Source organism: Eriocheir sinensis, chromosome 4 (genome assembly GCF_024679095.1).
Source record: "Eriocheir sinensis breed Jianghai 21 chromosome 4, ASM2467909v1, whole genome shotgun sequence".
Lineage (NCBI taxonomy): Eukaryota > Metazoa > Arthropoda > Malacostraca > Decapoda > Varunidae > Eriocheir > Eriocheir sinensis.
Window position 1 is genome coordinate 17,834,765 of NC_066512.1, and position 18,708 is coordinate 17,853,472.

Genomic DNA, 18,708 nt, shown 5'->3' on the forward strand with positions numbered 1-18,708 from the left:
AATGACTACCAATTACATGCTTATGACAGTGTCCTGTAGGGGTCAGAGGTGAGGAGGGCAGGGCCATAATACTCACCCGGTAAGCAGCAGGGCGTGTTGCCAGTGCAGTGGGTCACCCTTGGCGGGCCGCAGGGCGCTCACCCACTCGCAAAAGTTTTTCAAGACGCCGCCTGTCAGTCCGCCAGCCTGTAACGGCACCGCCTGCTTGTCCTCCCACGCCACGAGCTGCACCAACTCCAGCTGTAGCGGGGCGCCTTGACGCAAGAGGTCCTCCAGCTGATGAAAATGATAATCTTAATTGATGACTGAAATTCATCTTTCAGTCTTGAATCTGCAGACACAAGATAAAAAAACAACTGCGGTGAATACACACACACACACACACACACACTTTTTTTTTCAAGCAACTACAGCTGCGTTATTTATCTGATCGTTACTTTCTTTTTCTCCATCCTGACTTCCAAACCCCTCTGTCTATAGACCAACACAAGTCTTAACACACTCGAGGAAGGGTTATCCCCAGATTCACAGAATACCGCATCATCCGCATACACTGTACTGCATATATATCGTTTAACCTCTGAATCATCTTGAAGACCGAATTTTGTTATGAATCTTCCTTTATATCTCATCAATGTACACAATTATAGCTACAGACCCAGTGGCATTAAATAATCCTTGCTAACCTTGAAAGTGAATCTGAAACATCCAAAGAAGTTCACGTCTACATATCGGTGCATTTAAAGGTACGTTGAATGATAAGAGAAAGACAGGAATAGCATAACAAATACAATCATCCTGTAGCTGAAGGTGAATCAAGGTAAGTATAGGCTACATAAGAGAGAGAGAGAGAGAGAGAGAGAGAGAGAGAGACTTACTGCGGCGACGAAGGTGGTGACGTAGAGGTGGAGGGCGTCGTGCGGGCGGGCGGGGTAGTGGTCGGCCAGGCGGTGCAATAGCGCGGGGTCACAAAACACAGCCAGCCGGAGCAGTCGCAGCGGCCCCTTGGGAAAATCTATCACCAGACAACATTAACTTTGATGATGAAGAGCAGGAAACTATGAAAACCCTACACGATAAAATGTTTTTGCGCATATTCTATTTAATTATGGTCAAGGATTATCATTCAGGGCAGTCCCGAAAAGGAATTCAGGAAGGCACTCACCGTGGTCCAGCAGCGTGGTGGATGTGTTTGGGGCGGCGGTGGTGGTGGTGATGCCATAACCGTCATGAACCACGCCGGAGTTCAGTTCACCCATCCGCTGAGGCACAAGTTTAGTTTTCAGTTTCATTTTCAATTTACGGCATAAAGTCACATATGATGCAGGAACTTTCACCCAACCATGAATTCTTAATAAAAAAATAAGCCAACTTCATATTTGTGACTCGTACTTCTTTAATGGGGTGTCAACGATACGCAAACTACAGTTAAACGAATGATTTTTCAGCCCCAGCGTTAGCAGGGTGGAGGCAATCTTGCAAGAGGTTGTGTGTCTCATATGCATCTCACTCACCAACACTTCCATACTTCCTGGCGGTACCAAGAGGGGCAGTAGCAACAGGAACAAGGCCTTGGAGAATAGCGGCCCCCTACGGGCCATGGCCTGTCCTGCCCTAGGCGAAGCCGTTGGTGCCATGGCGGAGCGCGGGTCACCGTGGTCTTGCTTTTCTCAAAGTTGTGGGTCAAGTGGTTGTTCAGCCATGGCGTGTCACTACTTATATAGAGGTGTTACTCATTAGCTGCCAAATTTCACCTCATGTATAAATATTTTACCAGCCATCCCACTCTAATACGCCTTCGCCGGCCGCCTGCGTGGCCAAAGGGATCATCCTTTTACGCAGCCAGGAAAACAATTGCATCCACCTGAAAAAAAATATTACTCGGCATCAACATGAGACCGCACCATGAAACAAAGCAACGATGGAAACACACACGCATTATATTAATGACAAATTACCTCGTTAAGGCTGAAGACCACTGGGTTCAGGCGTGACAACTTTTGGGCGGCACCCCCTGGGGTGCCATAAGCCCACCTGTTTCACCTGGGTGCGAGAGACGACCAGTTCTTTAAATTTAATGATTTGATGGAATACAAATCTGTAATTGCGATTGTCAGCTATTTCTCTGTTATTAAGACCGCACTCCGTGACCTGTTTCTATAAACAGTTAATAAAAGTTAACAAAATTTTCGTCTTTGATACATCAAACAAATTTTCCCGAAGGAGGACGAGTATGATGTAGTTCTTTCTAATGTTCTTAAAAACTGCGCATCCGCGATGACAAACTGCCCATCAACATTAACCTTTCCTTCTTCCTGTAAGTATATATACAACCTTTGCCTATCAAGTGACTGCTCTAATCCTTCAAAGTAGCGTCCTAATGTTTTACTTATCTATTCTTCTCAAGTCTTTGGACCAATTTATAACAGGAAATTTCTTAAGCATCTATCTCTCCCCCTCATCTACATTAAATATTTTCGGTCTGTCATCGACTGGAAATCTCCACTGGAAACTTCAGATCTCATCTGTCAGTTTCATCGAGGTTAGGCGTTTCACCATCCCATATATATATATATATATATATATATATATATATATATATATATATATATATATATATATATATATATATATATATATATATATATATATATATATATATATATATAACACAGTCTACCCGTGTATGAATGCATCTCTTGCAGACAGGAGTGGCATCAACTCCTCTCCTCTTATTGGCTCAATTCCACCCCTTCAGTTCTGCCGCAATGTTGTTTCCTTTCTGCTATTCATTAATGATTAATTAATGCAAACTGCTCTTCTGAACTTACTAACTGCATGCATCCACCCCTCCCACGGCCTCACTGCACACGACTTCCTAATCGACCTCATCCTTTTGCTGTTTAACTTCCACATGCAAGAGTTAATTTCACTATTTTGTCCCTATCACCGGTTAACTATAAAACAGCTTCTCTTCAACTGTATTTCCTTCTTCCTTCCTACGACTTGAACGCATTCAAAGTTGGAGTATCAACTCAACCAACCAAATTGATAATCCAGGCTTCTTCTTCATTTTATAAGAGCAGTGTTTTTTTTTTACTCATGGTCGCCTCCTTTATTGTAAAAAAAATATGGTGCCAGACAACACAACATGACATTATCGGTGCTAACGAGGTGGGACCTTATGATACCTTGCGAAATTATGATAATGATGAAGTGAAGGAGGAGGAGGAGGAGGAGGAGGAGGAGGAGGAGGAAGAAGACAGGAGGTGGAGGAGGAGGAAGAAAGGAAGTGGAGGAGGAGGAGACAGGTGGGGGTTAAGGAAAGTAATGAGAGGGAGGGACCAGCTTTTCATTTTAGGGAAAGATGACCAAAGAGATATTTCTAATGAGTATTCTCTCTCTCTCTCTCTCTCTCTCTCTCTCTCTCTCTCTCTCTCTCTCTCTCTCTCTCTCTCTCTCTCTCTCTCTCTCTCTTATTTCACATCCCGTCCACTTAAATATAGTTTCACACCCCGTCCACTTAAATATAGATAGTTGTCATGCGGCCACCACTTCAATAAATCGTAAAACAACTAACTACTCCGTTTCTCGAGTTATAACAAAAGACAATTTAAGGGTTCTTAGCTTTAACGCTCGAAGCTTAAGAAATAAGATCGATGAATTGCAGTGCTTAACTAAAACAGAAGACTGATCTAATTGCCGTAACTGAAACATTTATTGACACTGCTAATAATGACTTCATTTCTGAATATAATATAGATAACTTTATATTTTTCAATAAAGACCGAGTTAATCGTTGAAGTGGAGGAGTGGCTCTTTACGTCAAAAGTAGCTCACAGTCCGTTGATAAAACACCAGAGGACAGTACTGTAGAACACTTGAGCGTGAGTACAAATACCGATCAATTAAAAATCAACATATCCGTCACTTATAGGCCTCCAGGCCAATCACGCAAGGATGATGAAATAATGTACAGCGTTTTGCAAAGAACTCTCCGAAACAGTGATGCATTGTTTTTTGGGGATTTTAATCTACCGTATATAGACTGGCAGACACTCACGGGATCCGCGGGGGAATCGCACAGGATGTTAGACTTCGTTGAAAATAACTGCCTTAGCCAAATGGTTAGTGAACCAACGCGCGATAATAATATTCTTGATCTTGTATTAGTGACCCAAGAGAACTTAGTTGACAATGTTAGCGTTGGTGAACACCTCGGATTATGCGATCATAGACTGGTGTGTCTCGACATAAGAGCTCAAACAAGGATTGCAGAGGTATTGGTTCCCAATTTTAAAAGAGCGGATTTTGAAAGAATAAGACAGTCATTAACAAACTTTCAGTTAGTATCCAACATCGACGTCGAAGAATCTTGGCAAGACTTTAAAACTCGATTACTAACTGAACAAAATAAATCCGTGCAATCTTGTGAAAAGCGCCGAAAAGTACAAAATCCTCCGTGGTTTAATAATGAAATCAAACTTGCTCTCCAAAAGAGGAACTTGTTATACAGGCAAAAGAAAACCGATAACTCTATCGAAAATTGTACACGATACTACGAAGCAAGACGACAAGTCAAAAGTTTAATCAAACAAGCGAAACGGAGGTACGAAGTAAACATTGCGGTAAATTTCAAGTCAGAACCTGAAAGTTTTTTTAGATATGTAAACAACAAAATAAGAGATTCGAAGTGGGATTGGCCCATTAACTGATAATTCGGGCAATATCGTGACAGACAGCCAACGCATAGCGAACCCGTTAAATTCTTATTTCGCCTCGGTTTTTAATAGTAATTCTACCGATACTGTTGCTGTTCCTAACAATATTGAAAATCCCAGTCATACTCTCCCTGACTTTGAAATCAGTACAGATGAGGTTCTCAAAGCGCTGCAGTCACCATGCGAAAGACATTGCTAAATTAGGTGTTCAGCGTAGAGCAACCAAGATGATTCCTTCATTACGAAACAAACCCTACGAGGAAAGGCTGTCACATCTAAACTTGTTTTCTCTTGAAAAACGCCGTCTCAGAGGGAAACTGATCGAGTGCTTTAAAATACTTAACGGTTTAACCAACGTGGATCCGACCAAGCTGTTTGTGATGGATGATTCGACGCAAACGAGAAATAATGGCGTTAAACTCAAATGCGGACAAGTTCATTCAGCTTGCACAAAATTCTTCTTCACTAATGCTGTCGTTCGAGATTGGAACAGATTACCACCATCAGTGGTGCAGTGTAACTCGATTGCATCGTTTAAGAATAATTTTGACCGCTATCTCCTCCATCTAAATGTTCACTAGGTCAGTTTCATCGCCATGGTGACCGCATAACAACTGTCACTTAGGTTTAGGACAGATCACCTAGTATGAGCCTTAGGGTCTGTGTGGTCTGGTTATCTATGTAATTCTCTGTATTTTCTTTCTCTCTCTCTCTCTCTCTCTCTCTCTCTCTCTCTCTCTCTCTCTCTCTCTCTCTCTCTCTCTCTCTCTCTCTCTCTCTCTCAGCTTCTCATTTAGCGGGACAAGGAGACAGCCTTGTTGAGAAGAGACTTCATTTAGTGTTTGAAGCGTGTTTGTGCATCACTACGGTTCAGGCGTCCCCGAGATTAGACGCTGCGCTGTGGACCGACTTGGGCAAGACAAACAAGAGTCGGAGTACCTCGAACTGCTCAAACATAGTTCAGAGGAAAACAAACACGGCGGCCTGACTCCAGCAAACAGGACGCAAACAAGCGTAATCAATGAACTGCCTCCGACATACACCATCACGGCAAAAGTATAGACTCGATCCGTACGGGCGTTAAGAATGAAGAAAAGATAAAATTTCTGAAGTGGCTTAATTTAAAGAAAACGCCCATCGCAGGCAATCCCTTTGGTGTTCTCCATTATGCGGCCCTAAATGCTGAGCCCATAACCTAATACCTTCACTGCCTAACTATGTATCTTCATCACCGCTTCATGATCTGAGCGTCCAGGGCGTCTCCAAGGGCCCCCGCGCTCCTCTGGGATCCTCGATAACACCGCCGCATGAAGGGGACGCTCAGAGTCGATGATGAATGGAGGAAAAATGACAAACCGCGTATGCGTGGCCTGAGACTGGTGGATCCCTCGGGAGTCATTTACTGATCGCGGGATAAAGACAGCGGGACAGGCAACGGGAGAAGACAAGCAGCGTCCCCGATGACCCCGCGCCGAGGAACACAGAGGTAGCGGGAAGCCCTCACGAACAGGTGCAGTCAGGTGTTGCCAGATGCCAAAGCAGGGAGAGAATACGGGTGTTTGGAGTTCCATTTTCTTCGGTGGGATTCCATTAATTAAGTTCTCATGCGGACCGTTTGGCATGGCGTGGGCAAAGAGCGGAGATGGGAAGGGGATGGGAGGCTGGTAAGGGCTGGGTCGGTGATGTAACAACTATCTGCTTCACCCACGTTTACAGGGCTGTTCTCTTTAGGCTCGATTTCAGTCTCAATCAGCCGTGCACCATCCCGCGGTTCCCTCGGCTGACGGTGAGGCTACGAGGAGCGTGTGTGAAGGGGAGATGCTATGAGGGTGTGTGAGGAGCACTCAAGATTCCGGGAAATGAGTGAAGACTGAAGGAGAGACATGACACACACACACACACACACACACACACCTCGAATATGCGCCAAAAAGCAAGAGCCCCACTTCTCGACTGCCGCAGGTTTACATACATGAAGCGGCCCGGGTTGCTGGGTAATGACAATCTACACGGCTTTCAAGTTAAATAACGGAATAACTTCTGAGTGCATACGTTAATAAGAGCAGAATAAGACAAAGGGAAGAGGAAAAATGTAAAAAGAAAGGTCGCGAGGAGAGGTAAGACCGAAGATGGTGATGGGCAATGAAGCAGAAACGGCCAAGTTTTGAACACGTTTCTCATTACCCGTATCAGCCTTTCGTGCGGATCGCGTCTGAGGGAGTGAAGGACATCTTAGAAGCTGTCAAATTCAGGTCACCTAAGAAACCTCCACCCGTGCTCCAAGGGACGAGGAGGAAGAGCCGCGGCGCATCCACCCAAACCAGGATCTCGAGCATATTAAAAATAAATAAACAAATAAATCAATAAATAATGGGAACAATAAGAAGTAATAAAAAATGCAATATTGCACCGTTTAATCGACGGGATTTTTCTGTAGCTACTTTTCAGTATCATTGGAAATTGTTCTATGTGATGTGCACATCCATCCCTTCTTTTGCACAGCACGTGCAAATATTTTGATTAATTAATTTTTCTATTAGCGAAAACATTTTAGACCAGACGATCCATTGGCGACTTTTTACTTTTATTTTACAATGACTTTGTCACTTTATTGGAAATTATGATAGTTTCCTTACGAATCGTAGAAAAAAGCTGGAGTGGCTGCAAAACGAAAAAACAAACAAACAAAAAAATCCTCTACAACCGAGTCTACAATCTACATCAAGCACAGTAACTGCTCTGAGCCGCGCGGCGGACAGGGACGCTCACCCCGTGAACCACTCAGCTGGGGACACGCTCGTTTGGGCTCATCATCTCTTCGCCTTGTAACCAAATCCCAGCCTTCATTCGTAGTGCTCCACAAGTACTGGTCGACTCGAAACAGTCCTTGTGTTTTCATTACAATTACGAACAACTCAATCCACCATAACGAATGGGTGGAGGGTTTTCAGGTGCATTTTTGTGTTTAGGACGATAATCACCATGGAAACTGTCGGGATGCTGCGTTTTCCTGCGGGGGCAGGCTAGTGGAGCCCCCACGTAGGTGTGTGTGTGTGTGTGTGTGTGTGTGTGTGTGTGTGTGTGTGTATATATATATATATATATATATATATATATATATATATATATATATATATATATATATATATATATATATATATATATATATATATATATATATATATATATATATATATATATATATATATATATATATATATATATATATATATATATATATATATATATATATATATATATATATATATATATATATATATATATATATATATATATATATATATATATATATATATATATATATATATATATATATAACCTCCCTACGGAAAATGGCGCTCCCCTCTAACCCTCCCAGCGGTAAAACGAAGTATTTCAGAAGGTTTATTTGGTGATTGTCCAGAACAAAACAAAATACATTCGAAAACCCAGGGCCTGACCACGAAATTCAATTTCAAATGGATATACCAATTCAACACAAGCTTCTATATCTGCACTGTCGTCTCATTTCAGACAAGGTCAGATTAATATAACTTTGGAATGATCGAGACGTCTGCGAGTGCAGGCAGCAGAATTCAGAATGGCAAATGACTATGTTGAGTTTTAGAATATGAAGGTCAAAGACGCTGATCCATCTCGTCAATAGTTTACCTCCTACAAGTTCAACTGTTTGTTCTGTCAAGATGCTCAGTGTCTCTCGTCACTTACGGGTCTTCTTAGCTCTTCGTGGTGGTTGGGAAGACATCGGCGTTTCGTCGCCCATCCCTAAGAAGCAGCAACGAACGTGGCGTGAGGGAAGCAACATACACAGCACGGGAAACACCCTCACTGCGTGCCGGCCAATGTTGGAGTGGTCCAGTGTTGCCAGATGACTTTTGCTATTTGTCTGGGAATGTTGGCCTAAAAAATCTGGATATCCCACAAAAAATCTGGATTTTCTAAAGTTGGATTGAAAGCGTGCATGTGTGTAATTCACTTCACTTTTATTTATTAGTATTTGTGTGTGTGTGTGTGTGTGTGTGTGTGTGTGTGTGTGTGTGAGGTTGGCATAAGTATATAAAATCCTTACCTTAATTTTCCTCGTCAGAACTTGGGTATTCGTATATATTTGATGTCATTCTCTTGATGAGGGATTCAGATATTGTGACATCGTAGCATTTCCTGTCAGTCATCAGGCGCCTGGTGTGAAGTAATCCAGCCATAGTACTTGTTGATAAACGATTTCTAGTTTTCGTTTTCATCCGGTTGACTGCGGAAAACACCCTCTCTGCTGCAGCAGTGTCAAGTCAGTGCAACACACGACACAATACGCATATGTAGAGCCTTTTACACTGCTCTTGCACCACTTGAACTCGTCACTTTCCCAAGACTTATTATATTTCTGGCTGTACTTCCTTTTCTTTTGCTTGACCACAGAACCAAGGCCCTGGCCACTGTCATCAGTGTCCGAGGACATGATGAATCCTAGTGTGCGTGTGTAAGTAAGGGCAGCTATGCACCACTGTGTTTCGCGGTAGAGAACACGAACGTGACTGATACGTGGCTAAGGATTATGACCCTCGTGGCGCGATACGGGTACAGTACAAGTATCCCGCCAACATGCTCTCCCCCCAGCCTTCCCTCCTCTCTCTCTCTCTCTCTCTCTCTCTCTCTCTCTCTCTCAATTCTAGAAATGTTGATTAAATTCTTGTTGAATTTAAGGAAAATCTGGAAATTTTATGAGAGATTCTGGAAATCTGGATGAAGCCCAAAAACTCTGGAAAAATCCAGATTTATCTTGGTATCTGGCAACACTGGAGTGGTCACTGCAATCCTCGTGACGTCAGAAACATGGCTGTCCCGTAACAAATGATAGCCATGATGCGCAAAAGTGTGTCAGGCTCAACTCCAGTGACACTGATAAAGCTCCTACTTGCAGAACGAAAAAAACACAAAACATACTTGTTGTCAATGATTAGCACAGATGAATGAGTTTGTCCACTGTCTCGAACACTGCCGAGGCTTGACTCGGGGTGCCTCAACAAGGTTCGGTGAAAAGGCTTACTCTCGCTAAATAAAAGTCCCTCCCATTACCGATTTGATTTATACAGTGTGATACTCGACAGTAGGCATACTACTACTACTACTACTTCTAATACTATTATCACTACTACTACTATTACCACGACAGCGAATGTTCCCTCAAGCTTCATGTGTCTGCTCTTTTCGCTCATGACCTTATATATATATATATATATATATATATATATATATATATATATATATATATATATATATATATATATATATATATATATATATATATATATATATATACACACACACACACACACACACGCACACATGATTAAGGTATACAGCAAGTATGGATAGCTCCTGAAAGTTAATTTCATGACCACAGGCCTCAGGAAAGGGTAATCATGTTCCTTGAGAGCACGGGCCTCGGCGGTCTCTGTGGTGGTGTTCATTATGTCCAGCTAGAAATGCTAATAAGCAATTGTACTCTGTCTTTGCGTAATAGAAGCAGTAGTGACACGGAACGCCTTCCCGCGCTCCCTACCCATATTCTGTGATTTAGCCTTTAGGTTCAGCTCTAAGTATGTACTTAGACTCACACACACACACAAAAAAAATTGGGTTAATAATAAAAGAGGTACATATATCCATTGCTTTATTTTACACCTTAGAAATGGTAGTGTTGATACAATGTGTAGTGAGAACACTTAAAAAGCTGCCGACCTTAGTCAAGGCCGTCAACACGACTGTACAGCAGCGGGGCCGAGGCACCCTCCCCGCAGCCCGGGCCACCGGTTGCTGGGGAGGCTCCTCCCTCCTACCCTGAGGTGTCACTTGCCTTAAGGCAACATGATCCAGGGCATTTGCCAATCATTACATGGCAATATGTCTCCCAAAACAATATGATTACTAATACAACATGTGTTCCAATTGGCTAGAAAAATTGTGTAGCCAGTCAGAAAACCTGTTAAGAAGTCAGAGGGTGAGGACAAGAGACAGCCGTGGGTGCCACGAGCCACCGCCACACTTTGTACTTACAGAAGCCAACTCTCAAGGGTACACCAGGACCTTCACACGGACAATACATTGCTCCACACTGGCTAATGAGCCAAGGAGATGCTGGAGGGCCAGGTGGCCAGGGATCATTGGTGGGGCAAGGACTTTCATGGCCCACAAAGTAGGAAAAGCAAGAGAGAAAAGATCACTGACACCCCATGGAAGAGCATGTGAGCAGAGCAGCACTGTGAGAACCTTGGGGAAGGAGTGGCTGAGGGGGTTCAGAGGAGAGATGAATGAGAAGGCAAAGACACAGGAAGTGCTCCAGACCTCCAGATGAGTGAGTATCTCGAGTGAAAAGATGATGCTGTGCTATCATCTAAGTATTGAAAAGAATGACAGCCTTGTAACATCTTTGTGTAGGAAGGATGGGATCTTGTTAGATAGGTTCTGTAGGACATCTTATGGTCTCTTACTTCTCGAGTCAGGGGGCAGGAGAACAATTCACTCAAAATGGGTTTCTACAAAAAGGAATGATTTAACGTACAACCAATATGATATGTAAACCTATTCCATAAAAATGACAATTTAGGACAAAAAATAGGTTGGTCCGCTGTTAATAGACAGAACATAGCTGGTGAATATTAATACATTTAGAAACACAACACCACAAATGAACTTACAGTACACCTTAGTGGTTTCCCATTCTCATATCAAAACATTCAACTTATATAACAATTTAACAACTTGTAAAATATTAAGTATTCAATAAATAAATAGTCCTAAAGAGAGTCTATGTTACAGAGGGGGCCCGTGAGTCCTGTAGTTTGATCTGCACCGCTGCGGTCACCTTTCCAGATCCCATGTTCAAGACCTCTCGCCTGTTTTGTCACACATTAAGAGCAAGCATCAGCTACATATCGAACAACTTCTCAATTGATTGAAAAATAGAGTACAAATTTTAAAGTATTAAATATATTCAAAATATATGATATGGCTTTCTTTTCTCTTACAAAGCAGTGAAACAGCTTCAAATTGAGCACCAATTATCATGGACTATTTCCCTTCCTATGTCCAGATAAGTTATGTTTACTTTTGCACAACACTTTGATATCACAAGAGTCACCCACACATCAGGTGAGGTATAAGGCCAATCACTAATATGTCAGATTTTGGGATGTAATGGCATTAGCTGTGTTTTGTAAAGAAGCGGCTCATTACGGACTGGCAAAGCTGCAAGGCACTGTCCGCTAGTATCCTCCCGAGAAAAGTCTGCAACTTACATGAACTAAACTCGATTGAGCCACTAACAGGACACTGGGGACCTACGGACTGACTTAAGGACTCAGACCACGAGCCCTGAGACACCACCTGGCTTGGCTGGACAGTTTGACCGGATGGTATGAGCCCCTGCATATTACTATCACTTAAGAACTATTTAAATTAACTGTACATTTCTTTGTGATTCCATTGCAAACATGTCCCAGTTCAGGCTACCTATCAGGGTACAGGTAACCATGATGCCCTAGCAAGGTTAAGTGGCTCTGAAAGGCCTTAGTCCAGCAGGCTCAGGAAATGTCTCAGAGAGAGGCATGACTGAAGATTGTTCACTACAGCCTGCACGGTGCAGCCCGCAAGCCTAGGTCAGCATCCAGGGCTGCTGAGTATCACATTCTGGATGGGGTAAGAGGAGGTTGGGCCTCACAGTGTTCGACACAGAGTTTTGCCACTTCATCTAGAGGCGCATGTAATAAAATAATTGTCCTTATTCTTATTTATACTCTATTTACAGACTCAAAGTGAGTGATAGTCATTACACTGAAATTGGAGGCAATATATACAAAATGAAATGAAGAGGAGTCTCAGGATAGAGTTCCTTTTAAGATATTACTATTATTTTACAGATTCTTGAAAATATCAAGTTATTGTTGAAAAAAAAATGTGTTTTGTTGTATGGCAGGACTTCCCGCCAGCACTACTGGTGTCAGACAGCTGCCTGCCAGTGAGTCACGAGGACCTACACTACGATTGTTCTCCAGGAGACTTGCACTGGACAAGGCCGAGGCCTCTCACTCTTGTAGCTGTTGTACATCCTCTGTTTGCCTAGAAGTATAGAGCAGAGGGTGGTCCACAATGCCCTTATGCTCCTGTACAGTCGATTTCAATGATGTCCTTTGGAACATCAACAAACTGGTACACGAGGCGCTGGCCGTCCACCTTGGCCAGGATGCCGCGCTGGTAGTAGTATCTGTTGGCAATATCATTGATTTATTTACTGAGCCAATGATAGGACTTATGGACTAAGCTTAAACCTCTTCATTATAAATAATGATCATAGTATTAATAAATATTTGGATTGTTAAAACAATACAAAAAACATTATTGTCCTCCTGCAAGTCCAATTCTGGAATGAGGCTGATGGCATATTTTGCTAACATAATTTGACTCTAAGAAAGCAACAGAACAAGAGGCAGTTGCCATGAGGGTTGAGGTGCTCACCTTAAGGCGCGGCCCATGGTTTCGTAGTTCATGTCCGGCTTGTTCTTGTGCAGCCCCCACAACCGGGACACAGCCTTGGAATCGACCAGCTTGAACACTCCCTTCTCCCTGTTGGTCCACTTGATGTACTTGGGGCAGCACTCCTTGTCTTGCAACAACTTCAGCAGGAACTCCCATAGGTAGGTTGTTGAGCCTGAAAAATATTTTCATTAGTAACAATTCAAAGGTAACCGGACATGTATTTTTCTATAAATTTGAGATATATATCAACATTAAGGTAATTTTACGAGGCTCACCTTCTCTACTTTTCCTCTTCATGCCAGGCTGCTGTTGGCCGTTAGCGTCAGGTGGCTTGGGTTTGCGTCCCTTCTTCTTCATCCTGGGAGGGAAGCCCATGTCACCCAGGAAGAAGTCTTCAGCTGAAGAGGAGGAGGAGGGAGAAGCTGTGGACGGCGCCGCTCCCATGCACGATGACAACATATGAGTGAGGTGTGATGAAGACGAGGGGCCCAGGAGGGGGGAGGCGAGACCTGACGGGTGGCCAGGGTAGTGTGGGGAGGTGACGCCGTAAGCCCCCGCACCAACATCTCCTGGAGACCCGGTGTCCATGTACCCAGACATACCAAGGCCGCCATAGCCCATCACCTGGGAATCTGTAAGGAAGAAGATGTACCGTCAGTCCTGCTATTCCTGGAGGCGTGTGGGGGCAGGTGGTTATCACACCTCATTAATTGTCATCTAAAAAGGTAAAAAGCGCGAGACAGGTGCACTGTCACCCAACACCTGAGACTTATATATGTCCCCTGCGGCGGCTGAGTACGGGTGCCCTTCATGCCCCACCCTCCCCTGGATTACTCGACACACGCTATCCCTCCATTGATCACTATTGTTGTGAATCTTCTACTCCTTCGTCAAAGTTATATTTAGTTGTTGAAGTAAACAGAAGCGGCGGGGAGATCCCCGAACCTCATTAGGGTGGCGCGGCTTCACCTGGGCTGGCCGGAAGTGTGGTTCAGGTCTTCACCTCCCGCCCCCAAGACAAAGAACGGGTCGCGCCATCGCCGCAGCCCGCGTCACCGTGGGGGCCGCTGTTACGCCGTTAAGTTTCAACAGCCAAGACCACAAATTAGCTCATTCTTATTCCGATCGCGTTAACTTGAGGATAGACTTCACACGAATGCCTATTAAACTTTTGCTCAGTTGAAACATTAGCGAGTGTGTGGCTTGTGACAATAATTGCAAGAGATAGTTTTGGTGAATGATTTTGAGACTGTTTATGGTTCATTTGTGGCGGTAATAATGTCGTCCCTAAAGAGGCACACCGACGGGAAGCGTTTCTGGCACGTTACCGAAGCTCCCGCCAAACGTCTGAGTTGGCAGCAAGATCAAGCAAGGTTGCCAAGCAGCGATAGTGTTCAATATTAACAGGGCTGTATGATCACTCATTATCTTCAGGTTCACGTCCCGGAAACTTTTCATGACAAGCGTGAGTGCCTCAGCAAGGGAGCGTCGTGGCGCAGCGGCGGGCGGCGTGGGTAATAAACACTCGGGTGGCGGCGTGTGGGTGTGCTTGTCGCGGAGCAGGTGGCGGGAAAACGGTGTCAACGCGCTACCTCAAGGTCGCTCCGCCGTCCACTGTGAAAACTATTCTTAAATTTGCTAGTGGCCTCTCCTTTCAGCCTTCACATCTCACTTCACACTCATTCAAGCGATGGTCTCTCAGCGATGGTGCAAAAGTGAGGATGGCCCCCTGGGCATTCCTCCTCCCCTCAACTCGACCACTTGGGGTCAGACCAAATGTTCATATTTTGTAAGCTAGCACTAGACGCCGAGTTCCTCGCCCGCGAGTGCCGTCTCAGACACGCCGGGTCGAGCTGACAAAAACACGAGAACAATTTCCTGTCATAAAGTCGTCGTGTATACATCGTCAGCAGCGCGAGGTGGTTTCCGGGTCCCTTGTTAGGCAAAGTGGGCATCGAGGAGTGACTCACTCCTTTGCTCCTCCCTCTCGGTAGTTCGCACTCAACGGGACACTGTTGATGGTTTAACACTTTTTAAGGCTGACAGTGGCGTCGGGGTCACCGAGGCTGGACGAAGCCCCTTCGCCTGTGCACACCAGACTGGAGACATTATTTCCTGGGTTTTTAATTGTGGCCGCGGTGCGCGTGGCCGGGTGCACCACAGCACGGTGTTATATTCGGGAGTGGCGGGTGTTTCCAGGTGACCTTGAGGTTGGTCACTCAACCCACCTTCACCCCTTTGTTCCTTGGCCGGACGATGCCGCCCTCCACCAATCACAGGCCGGATACCACGCCCTCCGCCAATCACAAGCCGGGTACCCTGCCTATGCAACCCGGCCGCCCAGGGACCATCCACGCAACCCTAACGCCCAATGCATCATTTTGCACGCTTTTTTCTACCATTGAAGAGGTTACCACTGACAACGCCGTTACCTGTCTACAGGGCACGCAAAAGACGATGCCTTGGGTACCGGGAGGCGTCTACGATACATGATGCTACTGATCTGTACAAATATTTCAGATATTTCCTTATTTCCTTTTCCCATACAAAACCGAAAAATATTACTTTTGTTATGCTTTAGTAAAGAGCTGAGGGGCCGAGGAGGAGAAGAGGAAGGAGGAGGAGGAGGAGGAGGAGGAGGAGGAGGAGAAAGAGAGAGAGAGAGAGAGAGAGAGAGAGAGAGAGAGAGAGAGGGTCATACAAGGTCAATGGAAGTATCCTCTGTGACCTTTGTTTCTTGGGCAATTTTGGTCCAATTTCACAAACATCTCGCTGTTGCCAACTTAAGGTGATTCGTGTCTCAGGGAAATAGCGTGCATAAAAATGAAGGTATGAATGGTGGTGTGCTGGTGACGATGGCGACGTGTAGTGACGACAGTGAGGGTGATGGCGGCGTTGTTGGAGCGTTGTTGATGGTGAAGGCACAAGTGATAGGGATGATGGTAATGAAGGTGGTGGCGGCCGTGATGTTGGTGGTGGGGAGCAGTGACTTGCTGACTTTGAGCGCCACAGCAAGGTCACCATCACCACCACTACCACCACCACAGCCACCACTACCACCCTCCCCTGTCCGTCCTTCCATTACACAATCCAAGAAAAGAAATAAGACGGAGGGGAAAAAAATCGACATGACACATGCAACCCTCGGCCTTCCTCCCGTGAAATCGTTTGAGGACAACGGCGACGCAAAACAAGGACATCACAGTCAGGAGCGACGAAGAAGATTCTACGCGAGGGCTTTGTAGACACGAGGAAACCACAACAACGCCGCAAGGTGGAGGAGAAGAGGAGGAAAGCTATGCAGTGGGTCAGTGGGGTGTGCAAGGGGAGGGGAAGGAAGGAAAGTGGCAGTGTGGGTGTAATTTCCCCCTCGCCCTCTTCCCTTCCCCTTCGCCTCGCCGCCAGCCCCACGGAGCGCTGCTTGGAGACGCGGGCCGCTGCAGGGTGGGTGGATGGGCGGCATTTCCGTTATCCAGTGGTCCGGCCCGTAGCGAGAACTCCCCAACCCCGCCCTGCCCCGCCACCCCCAGACGACCCCGCCAACCCTTTAATTCCCACCACGGCACCTCGGTCTGTCTGCACAACCGGTGGCGGGTTGTTAGGTGTGAAGATGCGCCCACTCTCTCTTCGCCTTGCCCCGTCCGCAACGTCCCCATCGCCAGCATCCGTCCACACCGCCGCCACCGCACCAGTTAGCGGGGCTTACTTTCACAGTCGAGGATTCACAGGTGCGTGAGTTAGGTTTCTCCCAAGCTGTTTCTCCCTCCCTCCCTCCCGCGAGCTGCTCCTCCACGCTCTCACTCTCTCTGGCAACTCTCACTAAAGAAAGTTCCGTCACGCGTCGCCCACGTCCGCCTCGCACGCAGAGTTTCCACAACGTTCACTGCCTCCCGCGTGTAGGCGTCGCGTGCACCTCGGGGGGGAAGGGGGAAGGAGGGGAGGAAGGGGATCACGGACTGGTTTTACTCCATAGCCCGCAGCCAGCCGGTGTGCGTCGGTCGCGGGTTGTTGTGGGGAAAGGGGGAATGATGACGGGGAGAACGAGAATCACTTTTTAATTCGAGCACAAGTGTCAAGAAAGCCATTATTCACCACATGCACCGCCGGTCTCCCTTCAACACTACTCATCACCGCTCTCTCGCTTCTTCCTCCTACCTGCCGCGAACGTATCATCATTACTACTCTGTCACCTTAACCTCAGCCACTTAGACTGAAACGCCCAGCAATCATCACAACCACCACCGCCCGCACCAACTTGCCCTACATTGTGCAGTAAACCGTATACCGTGCGGGTCTTCCCCCCTCCCTGAACCCTCTCCCTTCATTCCTACCATCCTCAACCCCATTCACCCTCCCCTCACGTTACTGCCATACGGTAGCAATATGGCCCAAATTCTCACCTACCCCCTCTCCGCCACATGAGGCCCCCCAGCGAGGCTCACCACACCTGTCAGTTGATGTATGTTTCTCCCCCCGACACACACCTGTTGCTTTCGACATTACGCTCCTCTACTCACGGCTGTGCACCTCGTAAAGCAGTCATCAGCCCGGCTCTGCACACACTCTCGTTTACCATACACTCAGGCCACTTACCGCACTGAGTGCTTTTATCAGTAGAGCGACAATGAAGTAATCTTGCGTGTCACGCTGAGAATTATATGTTTATCCGTGACAAGTCGCATCATGTCCTAATGCCTCTCTTGGATACAGCCATACATGAGTTAAAGACAGGAAGCAATTAGAAGATAGACACGTAGTAATGGTAGTAGTAGTAGTGATGGAGGTGGTAGTAGTAGTGGTAGGAGTAGTACAAGTGTTAGTCGTGTTGATGGACGGGTGTGACGGTGATGACACAAGGGAGTATGTATGTCACACAGGTGTCAGGTGAGGCCAGGGGGGGGAAGGGGACAGAGGATCAGAAATGCCGCATCAGTCACTCCCACAGGTGGCAAGAAGATTAGGTCTTTCAGGTAAACCAACTGACCTCTGGAGTTCTTAGGCAATGCACATTATGACACGTGTGAATGGGCGGACAGGAGCTGAATTACATTATTGTCTGCACCTCAAGGGGAAAAAGAATAAAAAAGTATGTACGTGAGTGAATGATAAATTTGGGTGAGGATGAGTGTGAGAGAGTGAGTGCGTGTTGGTGTGCATGAGTGCTGCACCAGGAGAAAGGGAAGCCAGTAAGTACCTTGAGGCCGAGGGAAGGTGGGCGTGTGGGGCGGGAGAGACGGTGACTGCATGTGGAGAGGCTGGGGCGAGTATTTCGGGTGGAAGGGTGGGAGAGGACCGCCCGCCTCCATGCCTGACGTAGGAGATTCCGGCGTCCGCGACCCACACACTGCACCGGGAGAAAGAGAGAAAGGTAGAGTGGAGGCGGACAGGACAGGACAGCTACGAAACAACAACAGAAAACATGGATAAGTCATCG

At 45.9% G+C, this 18,708-nt stretch overlaps 2 protein-coding genes across 4 annotated transcripts in view; both read right to left on the minus strand.

The window, feature by feature from the left end:
• LOC127009230 (uncharacterized) overlaps positions 1-8,592 on the minus strand; it is a 20,212-nt gene extending 11,620 nt beyond the window's left edge. The window contains exons 1-5 of the mRNA XM_050882097.1: positions 8,451-8,592; positions 1,515-1,864; positions 1,166-1,262; positions 879-1,015; positions 77-276 (exon numbers count right to left, since the gene is read on the minus strand). Coding sequence (XP_050738054.1) covers positions 77-276; positions 879-1,015; positions 1,166-1,262; positions 1,515-1,637 — 557 coding nt within the window. The 5' untranslated portion in view covers positions 1,638-1,864; positions 8,451-8,592. The remainder of the gene's footprint in view (positions 1-76; positions 277-878; positions 1,016-1,165; positions 1,263-1,514; positions 1,865-8,450) is intronic.
• A 1,808-nt stretch (positions 8,593-10,400) lies between these two features.
• The window catches only part of LOC127009241 (ecdysone-induced protein 74EF-like), a 27,993-nt gene continuing 19,685 nt past the window's right edge, over positions 10,401-18,708 (minus strand). For 2 of the 3 annotated variants that reach the window (XM_050882127.1, XM_050882118.1), the window contains 4 exons: positions 18,469-18,618; positions 13,550-13,906; positions 13,254-13,446; positions 10,401-13,002 (listed from right to left, as the gene is read on the minus strand). In XM_050882127.1, the coding sequence (XP_050738084.1) occupies positions 12,894-13,002; positions 13,254-13,446; positions 13,550-13,906; positions 18,469-18,618 (809 nt within the window). In that variant the 3' untranslated portion in view covers positions 10,401-12,893. The remainder of the gene's footprint in view (positions 13,003-13,253; positions 13,447-13,549; positions 13,907-18,468; positions 18,619-18,708) is intronic. The other variant, XM_050882134.1, reaches the window with a different exon arrangement.